At 39.9% G+C, this 23,959-nt stretch overlaps 1 protein-coding gene across 1 annotated transcript; it reads right to left on the bottom strand.

Moving 5' to 3' along the window:
• Positions 1–1,386: 1,386 nt before the first annotated feature.
• Positions 1,387–23,313, bottom strand: LOC135336384 (colorectal mutant cancer protein-like). The gene is made up of 18 exons (XM_064532147.1): positions 22,777–23,313; positions 18,686–18,951; positions 17,726–17,838; positions 10,772–10,956; positions 10,565–10,655; positions 9,902–10,018; positions 9,572–9,659; positions 8,562–8,692; positions 8,091–8,289; positions 7,735–7,892; positions 7,446–7,568; positions 6,304–7,206; positions 5,855–6,013; positions 5,507–5,653; positions 5,102–5,275; positions 4,874–5,036; positions 3,250–3,465; positions 1,387–2,261 (listed from the first exon to the last, which is right to left on the bottom strand). Exons 1-18 carry the CDS (start codon positions 22,845–22,847, stop codon positions 1,552–1,554), a joined length of 4,014 nt encoding a protein of 1,337 aa, XP_064388217.1. The 5' UTR covers positions 22,848–23,313; the 3' UTR covers positions 1,387–1,551.
• Between the last annotated feature and the right edge of the window lie 646 nt (positions 23,314–23,959).

Raw genomic sequence — 23,959 nt, 5'->3', positions numbered from 1 at the left:
TGTAGATTTAAGGCCATACAACTATAAATCTATGATACAACTCTGTTGACAGCTTCTAATTAATACAGTAGATTACTCTTGTCTTTTTTGTGTGCAAATTGAATCAGTTCTTGCAATTTAATAGTTTTGACATTGTTGTCCCTGGAATTCTCTCCAATCTTTCTTGTTTCTTTTCAACAGAGGCTTTCAGATTGCTTCAATAATTACTTTCAGTAACTTATAAGAACTTCTAAGAAATAAATACAGCTATTGGTACACTTGGCTTGATTTTACTGCATTTCTATTCTCAGCTCCACCCATCTATCCATGCAATATGTGATTCCGCAAGAAATAAAAGCTTATTGTAGCAACTTTTTGCATAATCTGGAGAGAGTTAGAGATGAAAGACATGCTCACTTGTGTTTTTTTTCATTTTCATGTTTGGTTGCCAAAATGATGATCACCTTTGAGAAAAAATCACACACAAAACAAGCATCAAATGCTAAAATCATAAAAAACTGTTATAAAAATCAAATTCTACGCTATTTTTTACCCCTGGGAACAGCTGTTGTTTGCTAGACTCTTCCAGGGCTTGCGGAAAGCCCTTTTTGTTCACTCACTTTCTGGTCCCGTTTTTTACCATTGAATTACTGTACGAAAATACGCCCACGCACTACTTCCGGTCTGACATCTCTAACATTAGTTCCTTGATGACACCCCATTGTCTTCAAGCTTAATTGTTGATTAGCTGCCCTATTGCTCTCCTGCTATAGTTTATAATTATAGAAACAACTGATTTCACAGCACAGTATGTTGGACTTGACAATAGACATGATAATAATAATTTATGGTCTTAGGGTCATCTTAATTTTTGCGAGTGAATGCTTAATTAGAAATAGCTGCAGGAGGCTATGTATGTATAGCGGGTAACTTCGGGGGAAAAAATATTCGTGGTTCAGCAATAATATTATTGAGACATTTCGTGGGTAATATTTTTGTGGTTGGAGTTTGCACTGCAGGTAAAGGTGCTTTATTTGTGGGTATAATATTCCCTTCAACCACGGAAACCACAAAAATTACCCTCTCTATATGGTACAGACAGCAGCAGGAAAATTTCACGGATGCAAATTTTAGCTATTTGGCTCCAGATCGAGCCCAAACATTAATTATTTTGTAATATTCACGGTTCAATGCCAGGAAACCACACCCACCATGGATGAGGCCTGTTTTAATTTCCGTGTCTTCTGTCTGCCCTTGAAAAACGCGAAATTTTGCACCTCACGAAAAATTCCCGCTGTACAGTATGTATAATTATTAAATTACAAGGCTTCCTCAACATGCATATAATTATGCAGCTTCACCTTTCGCTAGTACAAACTTTAATTAAAGCACATGCATGTATAAAACTTCATCATTATAAATAATTATAATAAGCTATGCAGGTGTAAGCATAGATATATATAATAATTGTAAGCTACAATTACGCAGTACAAAGAACATCAACCAATAATTATATCACAGCCACAACTCAATCTAAACTAAAACTCTTTCTAGCAGTGTTCTAACCAGTTTCTATTTCAGACGCCACAACATGTACAGCTCCTTGAACTTGTCGAAACCGGACAACACTCCAGCACCAGCCACACCACGGAGGATATTAGCTCCTGCCCCTTTCATTAGCGACATTGCACCTTCGTTACGAATAATCTGAAGGGCACAATCCATGGAGCCCTTGTACTTGACGGCCTCTCCAGAAGTCATCATCATTCGCCGACGGATTGTATCGATGGGGTAGGAGATCAAACCAGCTGTCACGGTGACACCGTAGCCGAGAAGGAACGAGATCATGACACCAGCGTTCTCACCGAGAAGAATAGGTTTGAGGGTATCGTACAAGCCAAAGTAAAACCCTCTATACACGACGATTCCAACACAGGAGATGAGAAAACCACGGTAGAGGCCAACGAAACCGTCGCTCTTGAGAGTTTTGGAGTAAACATCGATAAGCCCGTTAAATTGACGCTCACCTCCTGATTTCTTCCCAGATTTTGCGTCATTGGCAAGACGAGTACGTGCGTAGTCAAGTGAGTAGACAAAGCACAGAGACATTGCACCAGCAGCTCCTCCAGAGGCAATGTTCTTGGAGAATTTGGTAGCGTACGAGTCTTGTTTTGAGGGCTTGAAGAGAGCCTTGACCTGGTCCTTGAAGGCAAAGTTAAGGGCCTGGGTGGGGAAGTATCGGATGCAGTTGGCCAAGTTACCTCTCCAGAAGGGAAGAAAACCTGCAGAATGGGAAAAGAAAGCGTGATCATGTACTATAATTATTATAATCGGAAAATTTGGCGGGTATAATTACATGTATTATAACTATTTGGCGAATGATAATACCAGCCAACTGACATCGCGTTGGTGTCTTAAGTGTGGCTACTGCTGAAGTTTGACGTTGTGTCTACCGGAAAACTTTAATTTGAAAACTTCGCAAAATTAAAACACTTACCAAATTTTCCAGTTTTACGGTATGTACGTGTAATTATGTATTCCTGTGGGCTGTAAGCATAGTACACCCATACACAATATTGTAGCAGTAGCCTCACAATAATAATTGTTGTTGATCACAAAAACCAATTAATACAATTAGCGCATAACAAGTTGCACAAGCATAGGAAGCAATCTACATACAAAATGAAAACGTAAGCTCTGACACCACCAATGTACATGTACATGCATAATTACTATGCCAAAGCACACACCGTACTTTGTTACAAAATGTACACACACACTGAAAAATCATATCCCACAAGCTGCTAACAACAACACCACATTCAGCTAGTATCTATTGGTGCCCACGATACAAGTTTCCCTGCATTCTTCTGACCACACATTTCTTTCTAAATAATACCCATCGTACAGGTCAAAACCGAAAGAAAATGTTAGTTGTTCATACACGCAATATACAATACAATACTACTACGACAATTAATCATGGCTAGAAACACATTAGCAGGAGAAAAGAAGGAGTTGCTAACCATGACATCACAATGTACACAGAGCAACAACAGTATAAATGAACAGCAGAAAATTCTGCACTTCTAAGTACAAATATACACGTGAAAACTACACAAAGGACTTTGGGGACCAAACTGGAGTTTAATATTAAAGTACGCATATACAGTACCACTAGTCAAAGATAAGCCTGTAAAAATACCAATCTACACGTATAACCATGTACATGTATGTCCCGAATAATACTAACACGCATAAAGCACTCACCCTCAGTCCTGAATGTTCTGGTAGTGCAGTCGATGACTCCTTTGTAGGGCTCAGAGAGACGGCCAGCCTTGATCATCTCATCTTGGTTCTGGACCAGGAGTTTGACTCTCTCAATGGGGGCAGCAGCTGTCTTTGAGATAATGGCAGCGCAGCCACTCAGAGCAAAGCTCTCGGCAAAACCAAGCTTATTTTTGTCAACAGCAGCCATTATGTTCTCTGGGTGTGTGTGTGAATTTTGTATGTAGTGTTGGACAGTGAATTTCTTTGTACATGCTAAAACTTATGCTTTGTGCTTAAATACACGTATTTACACACGCTAAAACTACTGGAGGTAAAGCGAATCCTAAGGCCTAGAAACCAGGAAAATGTTTTTGATGAATGGTCATACTTTTAGCTTGTAACATTGGGACAGTAACACGTACCATTACATTGCATACAACAAAGCACTATCCAGTTAGACAATACTTTTAAAAAACACAATTGAAAGGTCACATGCACTTGTAGCCGAACTACACTCAATAGTGTGACATGAATATCGTTAGAAAATGTTTTATGTCCATATTAGGATATCGTAGAGAATTAATTGCTAGTATTCACACCAATAGAATTGGGGGAGGGTCGAAAACTGACCTGTTTAACAAGTAATCTAGTTTACTACACTGAATTAGAGAAAGGGCAATGGTGAGGAAGTAATGGTTGTGAGAACAAGCCTAGTACATATTAACACATAATTATAATACGAATGTAGTTTTATAGAATAATTAAACTTAGGTTTGGCTAAAATCCGAATATCAACCCAATTAAAGTCTAGTGTGTGTGCACTAGACAATAAGCTTACAATTTCCTAGGAGGGTGATGTGAAAGGGCAAGAAGATGGCTCAAATCAGAGAAGTGAACAGTTTGGGGTTGACCGTAGATTGTGACCTTGCCTAGAAACCATGAGGTTTATAAAATCGGAAGTGCATATATGAGGAGGCGTTCCCAAGAACTGAGCACAATCACGTGCATGCTCAGTGAAATAATTATACGGGGTATGTAAATAATTACCCCGCGTGCGTGCTAGCCTCGATTACAGGCCGCTCTCAATTGAGAAAGACCTGATCTATAATAATAATAATTCTCTATTACATGTATAATTTATACTGAGGTAATTAGAAGTGTCCGATAAATTAGAAGATATACGGTAATTATAGTACAAGCCTCAATCCCATGTAGGCCAAGTTTTCACTTTTATAATGGTTAGGCGAACAAATAGTTGTTCAGATTGAGGCTAGTTATACATGCTGCAGTAAAGTGAATTCTGTGAATTCAGAATTCATAGTCGAACAATTATAGAGGATGCCGCAGTGATGTGATGCAAAATGCATTGGGAATTAATTTCATTGTTACAAACAATAATACACGTATAATTTGCTGAAATAATAAGGAAAAATTATTAATACATAAAAATCAAACTTAGTATACACGTACTTACTTAAAACTACAAAAGCTGTAGCTACATTAAAGGTACAAATAAATTAATTCTATGCTATGGTAAAATTAAGTACTTACTGTACAAAAATTAACTGAAGTAAATAATTAGTAGACTAATAATTACTGTACTATAAACATGACAATGCGTTACGTAATGATGCTATGTATTTCTGGTGCAGCTTAAAATCAGTTTTTGTGAGCTCAATTACTTTCGGTAGTGGGTCATGTGTGCAATGGTCCGACTGGTATGGGTTCCTGTAATTGAATAGAAACAGTTGAAACGCTTCAGGCATGTCACAATGGTCGTCAATGATCTACGTGTGTAATATTAAAAGCGGCACCAAGTCCACCACTGAACAAACAATTTGTTTTGACTCACGTCTAATAGAGGCCCTGTCCCTTTTTGTATTCTGTTCATGTAGCTGACTAGCTCAGTTTTCATTCTTTTCTTCTCAGCCTGTTGTCTTTTCTTAGACTTCTCAAAGGCATCCACTAGTGCACTGTTAGCTCGACGTAGCTCCTTGACAAACGTCATAAGATGCTCTGTTGTGTCCTGTGTGGGTGTCAACAGTGGGTGTGCATGGGATTGATTGTTTATGTACTTGTTTTGTTAAATAAATGTACATGTACATGTATTATGCATGCAGATAAAAACAGTTTAATTCTCGTCAATGAGAAGGTTCAGTCTTGGGGCCTTGGGGCACGTATACAAGCCTAGTCGCTTTTGCTGACGCTTCAGACACAGTAAGTAGTCACTCCTTTAAACCTACTGTACATGTCGTACCTGTGAATCTTTGATGTGGCACTGTAGGAACCCGAACAGGTCATCATATCTCCTCGAGACCTCCCTCTCTCTGTCTAGGGCACTGGTGTACTCCAGGGAAAGCTCACTGATGTGACTTGGGTCGTGAGGGGGGATGGACGCTTCACTCTGTAATTAGTGACATGATGAATACAGCCATCAAGGTTCATAGCATGCCTAACCTACATTATGTACATGTACATACATGTAACATGTACATTCATATATGTAAAGGGTCCATTTACCGAGACATGCGAAAATTAGCAGCTTTATAATTTACAAGCTACATGTACATTGTACAGTACATGTAGCAACAAGGCTCAAACGTACTTTTCTCTTTTTCTGCTCTTTCTTTCTTTTTCTCTTCTCGTCTTTGAGTTGGAACTGCAGCTCAGCGATCTGTCTGTCAGACTTCTGCTTGTGAATGAGCATTCGACTCACTTCAAGCTCCATGCGTCTCTTCTCCTGCTCCATCATGTATATCTGGGACTGAGGGGCGTGGTTTCAAGTTGAGAGATTGTGGGAAACAAATATGGGCAGGTAGTGTACATCACATGTAACTATGTACAATGCCAAAATAACAAAGCAATTCATACACATTTTCAGAGTTCCAAGCAAAAACCTACATTTGTAAGTACATGCACTTGCGAGATGTACAGTATGCAGTTTCTTTTGGCTAGCTACAATGTACATGTGGCATGTAAAATCCTGTACAGGGAATGTCTACAATCAATTCCATAAACCCAGCGGAAAGTGTAAGTACATGTATGTGTACTTACCCGTAGCTCAGCCTTCTCCTCTCTAACTTTACACAGCTCCTCTGCATGTGCTGCATCCTCCAGATCAGTGATGCTCCCAGACGCGTCAGCTTGGTAACAATCTCTCACAACCACAGGCTTCTTAATCGTTTTCAGCCCTTCTAGACCATCCATCGGGACTAGCGTACTCGTTAGGTGATTCTCGTAATGCAAGAGAGCTTGTGAGTATTGTTTCAAACGATCGATTTCAGCTTGTGTTATGTCGCCTTCAATTCCACCACTCATAGAGCTCAACCCACTCGTAGTACCAGTGTTTTGCGATAATGTACCTGGTAGCCAATTGGTTGTATGTGATTGATATTCACCACTGCCTTGTCTCATGTTTAACAGAGGGGGGTAGCTTTGAAGCTCAACATCTGAGTCGAGGCTGTGCAGTAGACATCGAGCTCGATACGTTGCTGTGTGTTTGATTGACACCTGCTCCCGATCAGGACTTCTAGCGAGGGTTGAATCGAGACTCGAGTTATCAAATGATGGAAAGTAAGAGCCGTTCGAACCACCGTGTCTCGAATATCCTGATCGTAATTCGAAGAGAACTTCAAAAGCTTCACAAGCGTGCTGGGCCATTATCAGTGCATGCCGTAAACGAACGTTATTTGCTTCGATTTTCTCTGCATTGTGGTACATTTCGTCCATATTCAGCTTAGAACTTTGGAAAGATTCAGAAATTGCTGTATTCTTGGCCTTCAAATGTTCCACTCGTTCTTGCAAATGCTTGTTCTCGACTTGAAAGCCCTGGAGTTGGTCAGAGCTGGAGGAAACGCCGTAAGACACGAGACATTTGATGAGTTCTTGCACAGAGTGGCAGTTTTGGAGTGCATACATCATCGCTAGCTCCTTGTCTTTTGCAAGGCTTTCAGGTAGCTGGAGTTGGGAGAATAAATAATTATACATGTAGGTGAACTGTTTAGTCACACATACATGTACATGTACATGTACATATATACGTTGTATATCACAGCACATTCATAAGTTAAACTGGCCCCAAAATCACACATGAAATGCAAAATGTGTGCATGCATGCATCTCTTAGTACAAATTTTACCACTACTACATGTAGGTTCAAAACTATACACCCCAATGACCCCACCCCACCCACTCACCACACTCTTGCTGACGTCCTCCCCGAGCACCATAAAGACTTGTGACTGCTCGTCTGGTGTTGTACTGACCATTGTGAGGGCAAGATTGTCCATGATGGAGCCTGCACTGGACGTTCCGGATTTCTGTAGGGAGGGGATCAATTCAATTATAGGCAGCTTAAACTTTTGGTTCTTTGGTTTAGATTGGTCGCAAAACAAGGATATGCAGATCTAAACACAAGACTTACATCGAAAGAGGACGTGAATCTTAAACGTGGTAAAGGGTCACAACAGATAAAAGTACACTTACGTGTGTCTTTGCTTTTGGGTAGTTGATATGGTTATCTTTGCCGGGATCCTCGTAATCTAGGGGTTTACCCTCACTGGAGACCCGCTTCATCTCAGGCCGACCTTTGGACTTTGAGCGAGACGATGTGTCCTTGGAAACATCCCCTTTGCCCGTAGTACCTGTACAAGGAAGGGGGGGGTCAACGTGGAAACTTTACATTATACTACGTGCTGTACGTATGCATAATGACCAGCAAGAGGGCTAAAAATAAGCCTATCAGCCTAAATATCAATCAACTCCATCCCCATAAGAGCAGTATACAGTACATGCAATACCTACACATGTAATTTTAGGACTTCGACAACAAATTCACTCACCATGATAAGTTTGTCTGAGATGAGATCGTTGGAAGGACAGCTCACTGGCGTAACTGGACCGTGCCGAGGGTTCACCGGAGCCCCCGTCTCCAGGGCGACGGGAGAATCCCGAGCTGCTTCGGTCTTCCTCCATGAGTTTGATAGTGAGCTTGTGATTTTCGTCTGATAGTCTCCAGTTGATTCGTTCCAGCTCTTCGAACTGGGGGAGTGGGTGAGAGTGTGAAGATACACGAACATGTACACGTGTGAGGGAGTGGGAGCTTCATTTAACTATAATTATACATGCATGTACATGTATACATGTATGTACATAACATAGATTGACAGTAAACACTGCATTGATAAAGAAAAGTACCAACTCTTTTTTGTATCTTTATAGCCCCAAAAAACTACAAGGGTACAATGTAGCTTCATTAAAGGCTTGAGGGAGGTCTTACATCAACACCTTCCTCACACTGCACATACATGTACCTTTGAGCGTATTTTGTTGTATTCTTGTTTGAGAGCATTGCAGTCTTTCCTGACGGCTTTGTGAGAGCTCTTTTCTCTTCGTAGTTCTTCTTCAGCATCTTCCTTAGCTTTCTTCAGATCATCAAATTGTCCTGTGGTGAAGCGGTGGGCAAATAAATCTAAGCAGATCAAGTTTAATAAGTATAGCGGAAATCACGTAAAAAATGACAGCCTCTCTATATACAACTGTGCCAAGGGAACAAGTGGCTGCTCCCAAAACATATTGTATTCTTGTTTGAGGGCGTTGCAGTCTTTCCTGAGCACATGATCTAGACTGAAGCACAGAAGGAACTATCGACGAAAAGTCCTGAAAGTTCTGGATCAACAAGCACATGCGTACTATGAAGTAAATTAAATTTGGACCTCTCATACCACAAAGCTGTCACAAATTTAAAGTATTTTAGTATATCCTAAGGTGGCAATTAAAACGCTAGGTAGCTACGTAGTGTACATGTACTCCCGTTACATAACTGAATGCTTAATAACTATATAATTAGTCCCATAAAACACTAGGCTGTATTGTGTCACCACGACGACAGCAAGGTTATCAGCTATCGGGTGGGAGGGTGGCTCTTACTAACCGCCAGTCCCAGCCTAGGAATTCAGTGAATGTACGACTACTGGGTGGCAAACGGTAGCGACTCAGAGAAGGAATTCGCGGTTACTGTTACAGTAGTAGTTCCAAGAAAACAAGGAAAACAGTTATAATGAGAGCAACATGTAATGGCAAACTGTTCAGGGACATACATTTCAATAATGTGAAGTAACGTAGCGCAAGTGTGCAGTAATAGTGAGCATTAGGTACATGACAGCTCAACCACGCCAAATCAACGCCTATTGAATTTCTCTGTAGCTTGGTACGTATATACAGTAGGTAACAAGCTACAGAGAAACTCATAATTATAAAGTATACGTACAGTATAACTATGAGTGATTGAAACTAAAAGCAGTAATATGGTACATGTACTTACTCTCGATATAGGGTGAGTCTGACCCGGCTGTACTCTCTTTCTTCATCGCAATTATTTTCTGTTTCAACTTTTCATTCTCTCGATACAACTGTGTACAGAAGAAAAGGAGACGGAGTCAATCACATGGCAATAGGTAATGTCAACTGTACAATAATTCATTCAGTAACTTGAAATTAGTTTTGGTCGCAAGTTTTGTCAAACGTTCACTGTGTTTGTGTGGTGAAGATGTGTTACAGTTTCGTGTCGGAAGTTAGCAGATGTGCATGTGTGGGGTGTGACTGTGTGCAGAGGGGGGGGGCGAGGGGATATGTGTGTGTACCCCACTCTCACCTGTGCGTACGCCCGGTCCTGGCTATCGTAGTTGTCCTTACTGCGTTGTTGTTGTTGTGGTTTATCGACCCCAGCCTCCCACCGTGACGACTTCTCGTGGCCTTCACCCGCCTGGTGCTGTGGGTGAAGAAAAAGTATGATAATTAAGCATATAGTCTAAATACAGTGCTACATGTACATTGTATACGTACACTGTACAGTAACATCATTAGTCACTTAGTTAATTATCATGCTCAAGTGTTTACAAGCGCATGTAATACGAAGAAGTATTTTGCAAGAAACAATTATCCCACCACCCACGCTGCCAGTGAAAACGTCTCTTGTGGTAATCTGAGAAATTGACCCCTCAAAAATGGGATGTATTTGGTAACTGTAGTACCTGTGTTGCCTAATGTGTATGTACAGTATTTATCAGGGGAGAAAGCAGAGCCATAGCGAGCGACAGACACATACAGTGAAATCTGTGTATAGTGAATGCATCCAATCTTGTAACTGTACATGTACATGTATTTCTGCACAGTGTACTGAACATGTACGCATGTACATGTACGCAAGCCCAAAAGGGAACACAAATCGCAAGAGGGAAAACGAATACATTAATTGTCCATGTGTGCTTTTCGCTTCCATAGAAGAACCGCAATCTGATACCCCCTTTGCACAAACCTTGTATCTTATACGTGACACGGATGGGTAGTAAGAGTCTTGCATCACGTCCTCATCATCGGAGTCTTTGAAACTACGGGCCTTATCAGATCTGCGTAGGGTTAAAGGTCATTTAACAATCACAGGACATGATACTCGTGTTCTTTTGAGGAAATGTCTTATACAAACACACAAATAATCGGCTATAGTCTCCTCTCTTTTTCTTACCTCCCAGCGATCGTGTCCCCGCGATACCGATTCCGTGGGTGGTGTGTGACAGTTGGAGGGGGCGTGTCTATTGCAGCTCGTGAGTGTGTGCCCATTCGTGACCGTGATGAGACAGAGTGGTGCTCGTACATGTCACTACGTGATCTTTCGCTATGACGAGGCTTCTCTTCAGGTGACAGGAAGTTCTGTAGAGGTGTTAAGGAGTGTTTAAGATGTCTATCTTATTGAGGCATAATTATGTGAAATACATGTATGGAGAAAAGGGATCATTTCAGGAAAAAGTCATTTAACATGATGGAGCCAATCGACCTATTACCTAAAGGTTGTAAGAGACAGTTCTATTTATATATACAGCAGAAATGTTACATGTACTGTAACGTACAGTAGTAATACAACTTTTACCTGATTTTATACATGTACATGTACGGCAATTCCGCTACCAGGCCCTTCTTTTGCACGTAAGCAATCAATAAGCTACTATCATTCCAGAATGCACTGATTGTCTGAGAGTTAATGACACACAGCGACTGACACCTGCCTGCCTACCTCATTCACAATTATGGGTTTAGAAATTCAGAACTGAAATAATAATTACATTTGCATGTTCACTGCATGCTAAGTTCAAACTAAAGCTCTGTTGTAGAAATAATAAATGGAGTAGAATCCTCTCTAAACACAAGCTCTCCGAAATAAGAGAACCCCTTATAATTAGGACACTTCGAAAGGTTCTTGATGGAATTCAACTCCAAGACAAACAGTGTATCTGGACACTAAAGAGCACTGGGGTACATCAAAGAGTGCCTATAAAAACAGCTTATGGGAGTAACAATAGTTGAACAAACACTTCACACAGGGACTAAAACTACTAATTGGTGTTCAGTCATGAAACTATTCAATAAGGTGACCACCTCCGCGTGTAGGGCCTTTAAGAGTGGTTTCAACAATAGAGAAGTGGTCTCTTTAGGGAGGTCAATAGCGTGAGTGGTCTCAATAGAGAGGTAGTCTCTTTTGGGGCAGCACTGAGTGGTCTCAATAGAGAGGTAGTCTCTTTAAATTAGGGAGGTCAGCGAGGTATGTTTTTAGAAGGCCAAGGGCAGGTATAATACGTAACCAAAGCAGCACGCTATAATTATAATGGCGCTATAGTTTCTCCAGTACGTAAAACAATGTATTCATAGAATGAGTGTGTATTCACAATAGGAAGAGGTTGTAGTCAGGTTGTCCCGAGGGTGGAGTGGGGGAGGACACGCTCCAGTGATTGAACAGGGGAGACTCTTTGCATAAACGGATGGTCTTAATGACATTCAAAGAACAAATAATGACATTCATAGCACAACTGCCAAGGTACTTTTGTGAGTGAGAATTGGAATGCAACATAAGCAGATCAAAAAACACAAATAGATGAATATTTATGATAATCGTGAGGAGGAGAAATTCAAAGCTCTAAAATAGATTCAGTAAGCGTGCAATTTATTGGATTTTAGGGCATGGGAAAATAGCGGAGGATGTTTAGCTGACAAAGGGCAAACAGAAACATGCCCACATCACTGTGGTAACACACGTACAACTCCACCTTGCTACTGCTACTAGGTTACAATAATTAGTTCTATAGGAGCCTCTTCTAGCCCCACCCTCATGTATACATAGCGATATCATTGTGGCCAATACAACCACCTCCCGAGAAAGCAATGCTTAGCGAAACTTTATGTAAATCCTTACTAGGAGTACTTAGCCAGGCAATACTCGCTTTATGTATACATGTATCATGCCTTGTAGGCTTTGGGTGAAACTTTACTGGACATCAATGCCCCACAAAATACAATGTTTTAGCAAGGGCGTATACGCCTTTGGTTTTAGACATGTACAAAGAGCAATTAAAAAGCTCAAAAATGATCGAGGCAGACAGTGAACACTACTCAGACAGGTTGGACCACGGATGAAATTCGAACATTCCACCCACCTTCACTAGCTTGAATGGACTACACTAATTTGATTATTTTCATGCTAATTAGACTATTGGTACACTATGAAGTCATTTTTAGCAGTTTTTTTAGGAACACCTCCCCCAATATGCAAATTAAAGAATTAAAAGCAAATTGTAAAAACTACCAAACGTAAGCAAACTGCAACTCTGAATCCATCCCATAAACGAATTAAAATCTATGTACCGTTAAATTACTAGTTGAGTCTACCTCTTAGCAATGCGCTCACTGATGCTATAGATTATCAAACAGCGTGCTTAACATTTTTCTCACGACAGCACAATTACACTAAACTGAGTAAATTGGCTGCACATGCATGTACAATGTAACTACATGTACTATAATCCAAGTATGCATTGATTCAGAGTAACAGAATAAAGGACTCGTTCAGAGATTTCATATAAATCAATATAAAGAGAGTCTGGACCGCCCTTATAATTATGATTGTACATGTATGGTGCTGTGTACACACTATTAAAGGAATTATCGAATCATAAAACTGACTACAAAACACACATTTATACAAGACGTGCTTTTATGCATCCATCAATATCATGCAACCCCCTCCGCCACACACACACACAAGTCGGCCACACACAAGTGTTTACAGACAATCAATAACTCCTTGTTATCGTAATTAATACCGGAATGTGTGGGACGAGAACGAAAAGAGACAACATTGACTAGACTGTACACTTCTGGGACATTGAAAAATTCCTGTTTACTGATGAGGTGTCCTATTCAGGGATTAATTTCTACGTATACATGCATGTACGTGCTTCTATTAAGTTGAGACGAGACCCTTGGTCCAGATTATAAGTGGTTTCAGGGAGCCCCACCACTAAAAGAATTTATGCAGGACAGACCCCAAGGGCGTGTTGCAGAAACGCATCCAATAATGTACAGTGTGCTGACAAAGAATTCATTATCACGTCGTTAAGAAAATTAATTACTCAAGTTGCCAAGTGGATATAAGCTACGACAAGACAATCACACGGACGTAAACCTATAGAGCTAGACACTGTGATGAGCTGGCCTCGTGTGACATTAGTGAAAAGTTGGCATTCATTTTAAGTGCTCGGACTCCGGCTAGAAAGGTTAGCCAATGCACGGAGCAACATTGACCATATATGGTAATGAAGTGACAACTAGGGTAATTAAGGAATTGCAAGTTCGATACAGGGGTCATAAATCAATGTACACAAGCTTGTTATTGTGTTACATTGTACAATGTGCTAACACACGGAAGAAAGACTGTTTAAATTTCTTAATATTAATTATTAAACTGATACAATAATTTTGGGACAACTTTAACAGAGGCGATAGATTGCCTTGAGTGTTAAGAGATTAATACATGTACTTCTCATAGAGACCACTACCTAGCCGGAATGTACGCAATACATACAAGAGCCTCCCCCCACACAATCAAGATAAATGAGGTCTGATTGGTCAAATTAGCACCACCAACAAACATAGAAGAATCGCATTCATAAACTATGTCAATTACCACATAATTATGTACAAAGTGCTAGCTATTACTATTCAAACCTAATTTGGGAAAATGTACGAAAAATGTACACATTACCGAACGTTATAAAGTGAATTTTAAGCATTTCTTCCAAAAATGATGAATTGTTATTACAATGCTTACCACACCTTGCTTCAGATGATTCAACTATTGTTGTAACAGCGCATAATACACCTGCCTAAACCTGTGCGTCGAACCATCATATTCAAATTTGAAAATTTTTTTAAGGCAATGAAAGTGCAATTACAAAAATACAAGCAATTGCTTGACAAATGAAGCGAGCCAAGATGCAGGCCTCACATACATTGTACACCGATGTAATAACACGTAATAATTTATCTTAACCTACATGTATAGCACTTTTAAGCAAATACTTTTGGGACCTATAGAAAGTGTCCTGTTTATTGATGTGTCCTAATTAATAAGGAATTCACACTTCTACACAATTTTCTAGCATTGTCCAGTGGCACCTGTCCGTCTATAATGGTCACCTCTGGGAAGATCAAGAATGGCTGAGTTACAGAGATTGAAACACACACGCTACACAGTAACTTGGCTGTATTATAGAGCCTATGGGGTAACCATAAATAGACAGGCGCCTCACTGTACACTGATACCGTACATGTACATGTATCTTTTGTTTGACCTGAGATTATAGTCCCCCAAATGAACAACGCCCAGCAACGACCATCAGGCTAGGCTGTAAGGTAATACTTCAGAGTTGCATTACGGTTTTATGAGCCGTTGATTTGAAAAATTCAGTTTTAGTCTTTCCTTTGAAGTGAAAGCTGATTATATAACACTTTACGAAAACAATTTATAAATTTCCGGCATGCATAGACAAGTATGGTGTGTAAGAGGGACAAACATTGACCACACACACAATGTTATGTCTGTGACTAACTGAGCGTGAACAGTCATGTGCTGGAGTGAGGCCCACGAAAAAAGGTATTTTTGCAGATTTTGCATGTACATGTACAACCAAGTAACATTTTCGAGGCTGTCTTTTATATACTACATGTAGATGTGATGCCTGTAACTAGACTACAAAACTATGCTCGGAATTAATCTGTACACAAAAATAGAGGTGATAAAGTCGTCTTGTTTATGCAGATAAATGGACACTCCTCCTCAAAGGTCAAAGGGCAAATGCTTGCACCCTGCGAATGCAATTCATAGCACCCTCTTATATGATCTCTACAATACATACTGTACTAGCGTTTTGACCTAACTAGGCTGAGATCATGCCTACAACACAGGTTGTACTTAATTGTCCATTTTAGGCTTGTTCAACAAACTTGTGGGATCAAAGTACAGATATTTGTGAGTTCTAGAAATGCAATTATGGTGGCACCCCTCTTACATGTGTTCGTTACCCCACCTTGTAGCATAATGTTAGTACTAGGTTTCCTATTTACGACCACCTACATGTATACTCTCTCCCAAAGATAATACAAGCAGTTATAATTATGCATGCATACACAATGTATAGGACTTCTATAATTATGAACATGTAGTTGCGCGTGTAGTTGCATACTACTTATTGCATGTACATGTACATGAAGGTACACGTTCATATTACAGACTACACAACTTAACCACACACATGCAGGGTAAGTTCCAAGCATTTAATTTTTTAAATACCGAAGCTTTGTTTAGTTTCAGCAATTAATTACTAGCAGCTGCTGCTAATTAAACAGGTGACAGACGTAGGAAGTTGATGCTTTGATGTGGGGACAGGTCAATCGTGATATGCAAAGAGCAAAGAGTGATTCACTTTGATAGTCTCTATGGTATTGACTGAGCCCTGGGAACTGGGTGGTGATCGAGTCTTTTAGGGACAGAGCAAAACCACAATTTTCACTGTCACTTGTAATGTACATGTACATTATGCTTCGATAAATGAACATTGACTAAAGATGATTAATGGAATGTCAATACTACACGTATACATGTTATAGCTATAAAGAAAACATTTGCCTTTATATGCTTGCTTATATAAGCAATCTGCACCGTAACGCGTACTTTACTAAATATTATGCTTAAAACTATCCATAACGAGGCAACAGACAGAGGGAGGACAGACGTACACACAGCTGCCGATGGGGGAGGAGCTAATGAATAATAATTCTACGGAGCTTGTTAAAGTATGTTATCGTGTATATTCCTTATTCTCATTCTCCCACACTCTCTATTATTCTACTCTTTCGCACTCTCTTCCCCGAAGTCCCCCGCTCTCCTCCTCTTTGTTCCCGCTCTCCCCTTGTCTTCCTCACTAGCTCTCACCTACTCTTTAATCTTTGTTCTCCAATTCTCAATCTTTACAATTTAATTGTTACAAGTATGTATACACACGTTAGCAGAGGCAGTGAAATATTTAGGCTGTTAAAACTTTCAATGTCTTCATATTTTCACATTTAATATTCATGTGATTTCCATTAATTTTGGTGCTGTATTGACCTGCTCTAGGTACATGTACATTATTATACTCTATAGTGTTTGTAACCTTCTCGCAAAGGACAGCTATTAAACCAGCCCCAAAGTGTTCCTTATTAGAGGCTCCACTTTAGGGCAAGCATGTGAGAAGTTTTATATGAATACTGTGCATGTGTCAGATAGTTCCCACGGCAAAATTATCATAGTGCATCCACGTTAACACACATATATATTATGAGAAAACTTATAGCTCGTCAAAACAAGAATTTCAATCAATTATGGCACCCATTGTAAAGCTCGATTGCTTGACAATGGGAGGCCACTCTAAAATTCAATTATGAACGTGAGCACACACAATAGCTGTAGACCTTCCCACAATTAAGCCGTTGGTGTGACAAGTAAGGGACAACTAACACCTAGAATGCACGTGCATGCTATAATGCAATTTTAACCGACTCTCTGAAAAGAAAAGTGGTGAAATGTAATTATTCAACAGTAGGCAAACGTTTCTAACGAATTCAAAATAATGAATACCCCTAACACTCCCACTCACCTCCCACTGTTAGTGGACTGTCAACAAACAATACCACAGCCTAATCAATTTAACTAACTTCCAAATGCATTCTCGTACACACATCACCGTGTGCACTATACAGAGGATTGTGCACTGCTTGCATTTAAAACACACAATTTGAAAAAGGCTTTTTATGAGCTTTTGTTACTAATGTACGAGTACTCAAGTAAAGCTGCACATGTACACTGTATAATACATGTAGTATTAATCCTACAGAAATACTAAAAGAGCATAATAGTTTATACTATCTACGTACATAATTATAAATACATGTTGCAGTAGCTAGGGTATTACAGTGAAAAACTGTTATTCAAAGCGACTACATGTGATTGAGTATAGTGACCTAAAATTCACAGACAATACATACAGTACATGTGTACACCACCCTCACACCCACACATTCCTCACACAACTCCCACCTCACACACACTCACACTCACATCTGGTGTTCTTGTTCTTCGTACTCCGTGGTCTTCATTCATGTCCCCGTTCTCCGGTGAGACGGGATAGCGGCCACTCCCAGAGCGAGTGTGGTTGTGGGACATTCCTAACACACACAAGTAAGATATCATAGTGAAAAAAGCCAAAAAAAACTCTAACATACGTTGTACATGTACCGTATTAATTACTAGAATGTTTGGCGAGCATCAAACATAATTATGTGAACTTTGCAAGGGTTAATCAATTTGTAAAAATAAAATCGCAAAACCTGTAGTACTATTACAGTAACTATATTACATACGATTCTTGCCAGAACGCAATAGTTAGATGCAAAGGGTCAATTTTTCGGCTGATTTGGCTCATTCACAAAGGTTTTTCACCAGAAACATATTCTGTATAATTATACCTTGTCTATACATTCAAACAGTATCTCCGTAAAGCCACTTAGTGTTCACTACGGACCAAACACCAAACTAGCCCGATTCCTCTTCAGCTATCGAATCACTCCTCATTCTATCCTACACGCAGGCTATTCACTAGAACTTATAATAAGATTATACTAATAATTTTAAGCTCCTTTGGTGTTACCCCCTGTGGTGAGTTGAAAGACACCCAGTTCTGTGTGCAATTAGGTTTGTAAAAGCCCAGAGTTGGAAGCTACTGCTGTGGCTACAATGCTCCCACTTACTCGGACACAACAACTCTGCCAATACTATTCACTACGAATAGTTTCCACAGCACTGAAAAAATGTTTGAGAACCGTCTATTCTAGAGTGCTCTAGAGCTAGGCTTCCTAATTATGTTTACTACATAGCCATAGAAAAAGGACACACTTCCATTTTACCTCATACCAAAATAATTAGGTGCAGCGTATAAACTAGAGACCTACAAGTACAACAGTGGGTTGAATTAAATCAGCGAGCCATCGATTATGCAGTTATGAACTTCCTCACCTGAGTGTACTGACTGCCTGCCGACTTTGCTAGCAGAAGGTGGTCTGTAGGGAGGGGGGCTAGTCGACCGTACGTAACTATCAACGTCGTGAGCATGCGATGAATGCCCTGAGGGTACGTGGTTCGTGTACGAGTGGGACTGACATTTCTTCAGGTAGTGGATGAAGGAGTCGAGTGAGAAGCATCCCTCGCCATCTGTACCGACATACTCCATCACCACCTTGTAGTTGAGCTTGTAGCGATTACAGACACGAGCAAAGTCGTTACTGGAGGGAGAGGTTAATAATAATCTAAGGACATCTAACAATAATTTATGTGTATGGTTATGAGCAATCAAAAACAAAGACATATAGCTCAGTCAGGGCTGAATCCAAGATTTTGGGTAAGAGGGGGCAAATTGGGCAAAATATGTAGGGGGAGCATGCTTCTCCGGAATATTTTGAATATTTGAGGGCCTTAGGTCAATTCTGGCGCAATTTCAGCTCACAAGTTATAATTATAGTAGTACAACATGTCTATTACTGAATCTCCCAGATCCGAGGGGGGGGAGGGGGGGGCGAATTACCCCCCTTAAGAATCCTGGATCTGTATTTATTTACGAAGGCCAATGATTCAATGAATAACACATGCTACTGTACAATGTCATTCGAGTGCATTCAGACTCATTATGTATATCACTTTACATTTGAGTTTTGATAGTACAAACCCACAAAACAGCCAACAAGAATATTAAATATCGCCACACCACAACACAATTAACACTGTGTACAAGTACACCTACTGTACTGATACATTATACAGAAGAACCAGTGTATTAATTGTGGTCACGGTCTTAATACAGACAAGTTAATTAAACGTCCTCTAAACCTCCATAGCGTGTTAGCAGCTAGGCCACCTCTTAGTGTATTACAGCAGTACATGTACGTACTGTTGGTCAACTTAATCAATGCTGATCGACCACTTAGCCTAATCATCTTAATAGCAAGACATACATAATTATGCGTGTGGGGGAGTTGTGAACTGTGTGCATACAAACGAAAGTATATTTGGTCACTACTGTGGCTGAGAAAAGGAATATTAAACTTACGGCTACGTACATGTACTAGGGTCGTCCCCGATTAAGAGGCCACGGTGTAAAGAGTATGCATAAACACATAACACATACACACTCCTAATAATACTGTATGTACAATATAATTTCAACTGTTGGGCAACAATCGTCAACAAGCAACCAACGCTTAGGGCACACCTGGCACTAATTAGCCAACTGCATAAGTACATGTACATACACACCGTAACCATGCCTACACATGTACGCCAGACTAAGTGCATAAAAGTGTGTTCATACAAGCCATGCCCAAACGTGGACTGCCAAAAATTAAGTCTCAAGAGGTTACCTAATACAGTACAGGGAAACCACACTCACAGCGTAGGTGACACATTGGGGGCAATGTTTCAAGGCAATAAGTCCTTTGGTCACACTTCAATCAGGGTAGGTATATTTTGGGAAATGGAAGTACTAGCTGTTATTTGTATTATTTTCTACAGTGTCCCTTATTTGGAGGCGCTCTATTGAAGCACATGTGTATAATACAGTGATGTATGTACACTATAAACTCAAAACACCAAGTGACAATTAAGCTACACAAAATTAATACAACAATACCAGGGTTTCATCTAGGATTAAAAGTTTGGGGGGAAGGTTTACGCACACCGCAAAATGTTTGGCCACTCCCACATTTGTTGACCACACCCCCTATTACATGCTAGTGCATCACAGTAGATCTAGTTACGTATTGCACATCTTAGAGAGTAATAATGTGATGATGTCATTATTATACAAACATTTTGGGGGGGAAGATGAGCATTTTGGGGGGGGGGGGAAGGTTCACCCCAGCCCCCCCCCCCCCACACTAGATGAATACATTAGCAAGCTTTATATAAAAGAAGTACAGCAAGTGAACACATGTTTAACAACAACATTCCCACACTCTGAGAATGTAATAGTTACTGTACATGCATGTACATGTACACAATTATGTGCTTGCATGTGCTTGCATGTGCTTGCATGTGTAAGAGAGATCATATCATTTCTGCCAACCGTATGCAAAGTTCAGCTCAACACAGGAAATGGGGGATACAAGTACACTCTGATCAAAGTTCAGCAATGGAATTCACGACTGCCACTTTACCAAACAAACATGTAGGTCACTCTACTCGGCCATCTCTATAAAGGGCTTAAACTTGCACTTACATGTAGATCAAGCACGAGCCATAATTACACCTGCGTAAGGTCGATGTACATGTACGTTGTACATAATTATGTTCTTGATTGATTTTTGCAAGAACCCATTTTTATGAATTTGGTATAATTAAGTCATCATTCTTTCATGAGAACAATGGTTGTTAGGCAACAACACACAATAGCCGATCTATTCAAAATCAAACGGAAAATTCGATCTGAATTAAAGCAATTACTTGATTGAATTCAGACAATGAATAATTCACAGGTATTTATGGAATCTCAACAAACAGACAGTTTTAAGGAGGGGTAGAGAGAGTGTCCAGCTGTGTATACAATCAATGCCGAGGAGTATCTCAACTCTCAATGCTCTATTTAAGATAATGCAACATAATATTACGTATAAAATCGTACTTAATGGTGTAGCCTTGGTTACAGCATGGGGTACATGTCTCGCCTCCTCTAATAATATCTTCCTAAACAAATTCAAATGTCTAGCGACATACTTTTAATAGGAGTGTACTTCACGGTGATTGACCACAAATTAAATCTATGTGTGTTCGTATCCTAAACCACAACAGCCACACTGTGTGTCATGTGGTCAGTAAACACACACAAGCTGCAGGCAAAATATAAACATGAGCTTGTGCACTAAAACATCAAAACTGAAACGTAAGACCATTTTAACAAACCTAGCTATTGTATTACACAAATGGAAACATCTAATGAGCATCTACTGCATTGACACACTGGGAGGAGTGGAAAAACACATTGAGTACTGCACAGAATTTTGTTTATGTAATACTTACTCAAAATGGGTAATCTACACCTTAGAAACGATCTGTGTTCAACTCAATGTAACTGGAATAGTTATGCACAATAGTCATGTATGCATGTGTGTACGTTCATGCACACTGTCAAAAACTGAATTGCCTGAGGGTAAACTATGTCCATGCCAATATTCACACAAGAATCGTGACAACAGTGGGTAGCCACAGAGGAAATGTAAACACAAAATTGCCTCAGGGAGGAATGCTGGCAGTTTTATATCTTATACACATTAATTGTGACATTCCAGCCAACACCAGTGTAGGGCAGTTGATTGTAATTAATGACACAAAGCTTAACAATGTATTGAACAACGAATTAATAACCACAAAGGATTAAACTTGGCAACACAGAGTTACATTGTATTATGCCTTGACTGCATGCATACGTGTGAAAGCATGCTCCATAGAATCACTATTAAAGGGGAGATAGATTCAACACAAGAACTACTACACGTATTTATTCAGTCGAAAGTGTAATTTTCTGTTATTCGAAAATACCAATAAGCTAGGCCTTGCTATACTAGGGTTAGAAGCACAATGGATGTCCAGGCCGTAGGTAATACAATTTGCCCATTAACTAGCACAATAATTATTACAAGATTAGTTGAGGCAGCTAACAAATTGCAAACTGTCAAGCTCAAAGTATTAGCGCAGTTTAAGACAGGCTCAGACTTGTACACCTCATACTAGACGTGTACTTGCAAACTGAAATGCTGAATCATGGTGAATCACAAAAAGGTTCTCCACTACACAGCAGTTAACATCAACATCGACTAGACAAGCCAATGCTGAACCACTACACCTAGTTTAATACATGGTGACAGAATAGTGGGTGTGGGGAAGAGGTGAAAATTACATCTACATGTACATGAACAATGTGCATGTAGTGCAGTACGCACATGTAGTAAAACACATTACAGACAAACTCACACTTCGTTGATAGTATACTTCTGATATAACCAACTTTGTAGATTCTACACATACGCATACTAGCGACACATAGACACTCGTAGACTTACGGGCTGACGGCTCCATCTTTGTAGCTCTTGCAGCTCTCAAAAGAGAATCGATAATGGTCGTACGCATCCATTCCTTAGTTTACCTAGTTAGATACTGTTCTGCTCACAATATAGCAATAGCTACTGTCGATTTGGATAGACCCCATGCAAGAAACAGAGCACTTTTTCATATCAAAGGGGTGGTTCTGAAACAATAAGGTTCTTTCTTGCTCAATTTCTTGATTACTTGATTCAATTTCTTCAACTGTCACTTTTTAATAGTAGAATTGAGGACCAGCCCGTAAGAGTATAGCACAGAGCACTGCAAAAGTGGACGGTTGTAGTTGGATGAGAGACTTGATATCTAAAATGGGTGGTTTCTCTACGTCTAATAGAACTTGTACTCACAATGTGTCTTGTTCTTGTAGCTTAAGCTAATGTCTTCTCTTACCAGAAGAGAGAACTTAGCTTAGCTTAGGAATTACTATAAAGTCTACTACAGAGCTAGAGCTACGTACCTAGAAGAGTGGAGTGAAATAGAATTAATTATAGGTCACTCCTACGACTGGAGTAAGCCCCTATTCATATAAGAGGTGTCTTGAAATCTAGCCGCAGTTTGACAACAAATACAAATCGATCTTTACCTTTATACTATACAAGGATCGTTCAGGGTATAAGGTCCATGCTCAAACTGAGCTGTTCTAATTAATCTCATATAGATCTAGTGCTGAGTGGAATTCAATTGAAATCCTCGTAAGCAGCTTTATGATTAAGACCTTTTGACCCTGACGATCCTCCTCTGAGACCCATGCAAACAATTAAGAATAGAGAACACAGTTCAAATTCCAGCAGTAAATACTTTAGCAGCAATGACATCATACAAGACATTCGTATAATTTTTCATACTACAGTAGTATATAGCTTATATACTAATCGGCATAGCAACTATTTAACATAAAGCTCCACCACCTCAATTAGCGAGTCGCTATCGTGAGTGTAGTGTACACTACACAACCGTAACTCAATATCGTACGTAGTCGACTCGGGTAGTTCAGTGCAAAACCATGGAGGACTGTTGAAACAACAGCAGCTACTAGTCGCTGCACAACCATTTCCATCCCACAACGGATCGTCAAAAAAATCTTCACCATAAGCACTTGTGTAGTCATGGTTAGCTGTATCACAGAAATAATTTTGACCAACA

Source organism: Halichondria panicea, chromosome 5 (genome assembly GCF_963675165.1).
Source record: "Halichondria panicea chromosome 5, odHalPani1.1, whole genome shotgun sequence".
Lineage (NCBI taxonomy): Eukaryota > Metazoa > Porifera > Demospongiae > Suberitida > Halichondriidae > Halichondria > Halichondria panicea.
Note: the sequence above shows the minus strand (reverse complement) of the source record. Positions and strands in the feature narration are given on the sequence as shown.

Excerpts from the sequence above, each read along its gene's own strand:
- LOC135336384 (XM_064532147.1), bottom strand. The coding sequence starts at position 22,847 with ATGGATGCGTACGACCATTATCGATTCTCTTTTGAGAGCTGCAAGAGC. Across the intron at positions 10,957-17,725 it reads CAAGAACACCAGATGTGAGT|AACTTCCTGTCACCTGAAGA; the intron begins GTGAGTGTGTGT and ends ACACCTCTACAG. Across the intron at positions 10,656-10,771 it reads GGGGACACGATCGCTGGGAG|ATCTGATAAGGCCCGTAGTT; the intron begins GTAAGAAAAAGA and ends AACCCTACGCAG.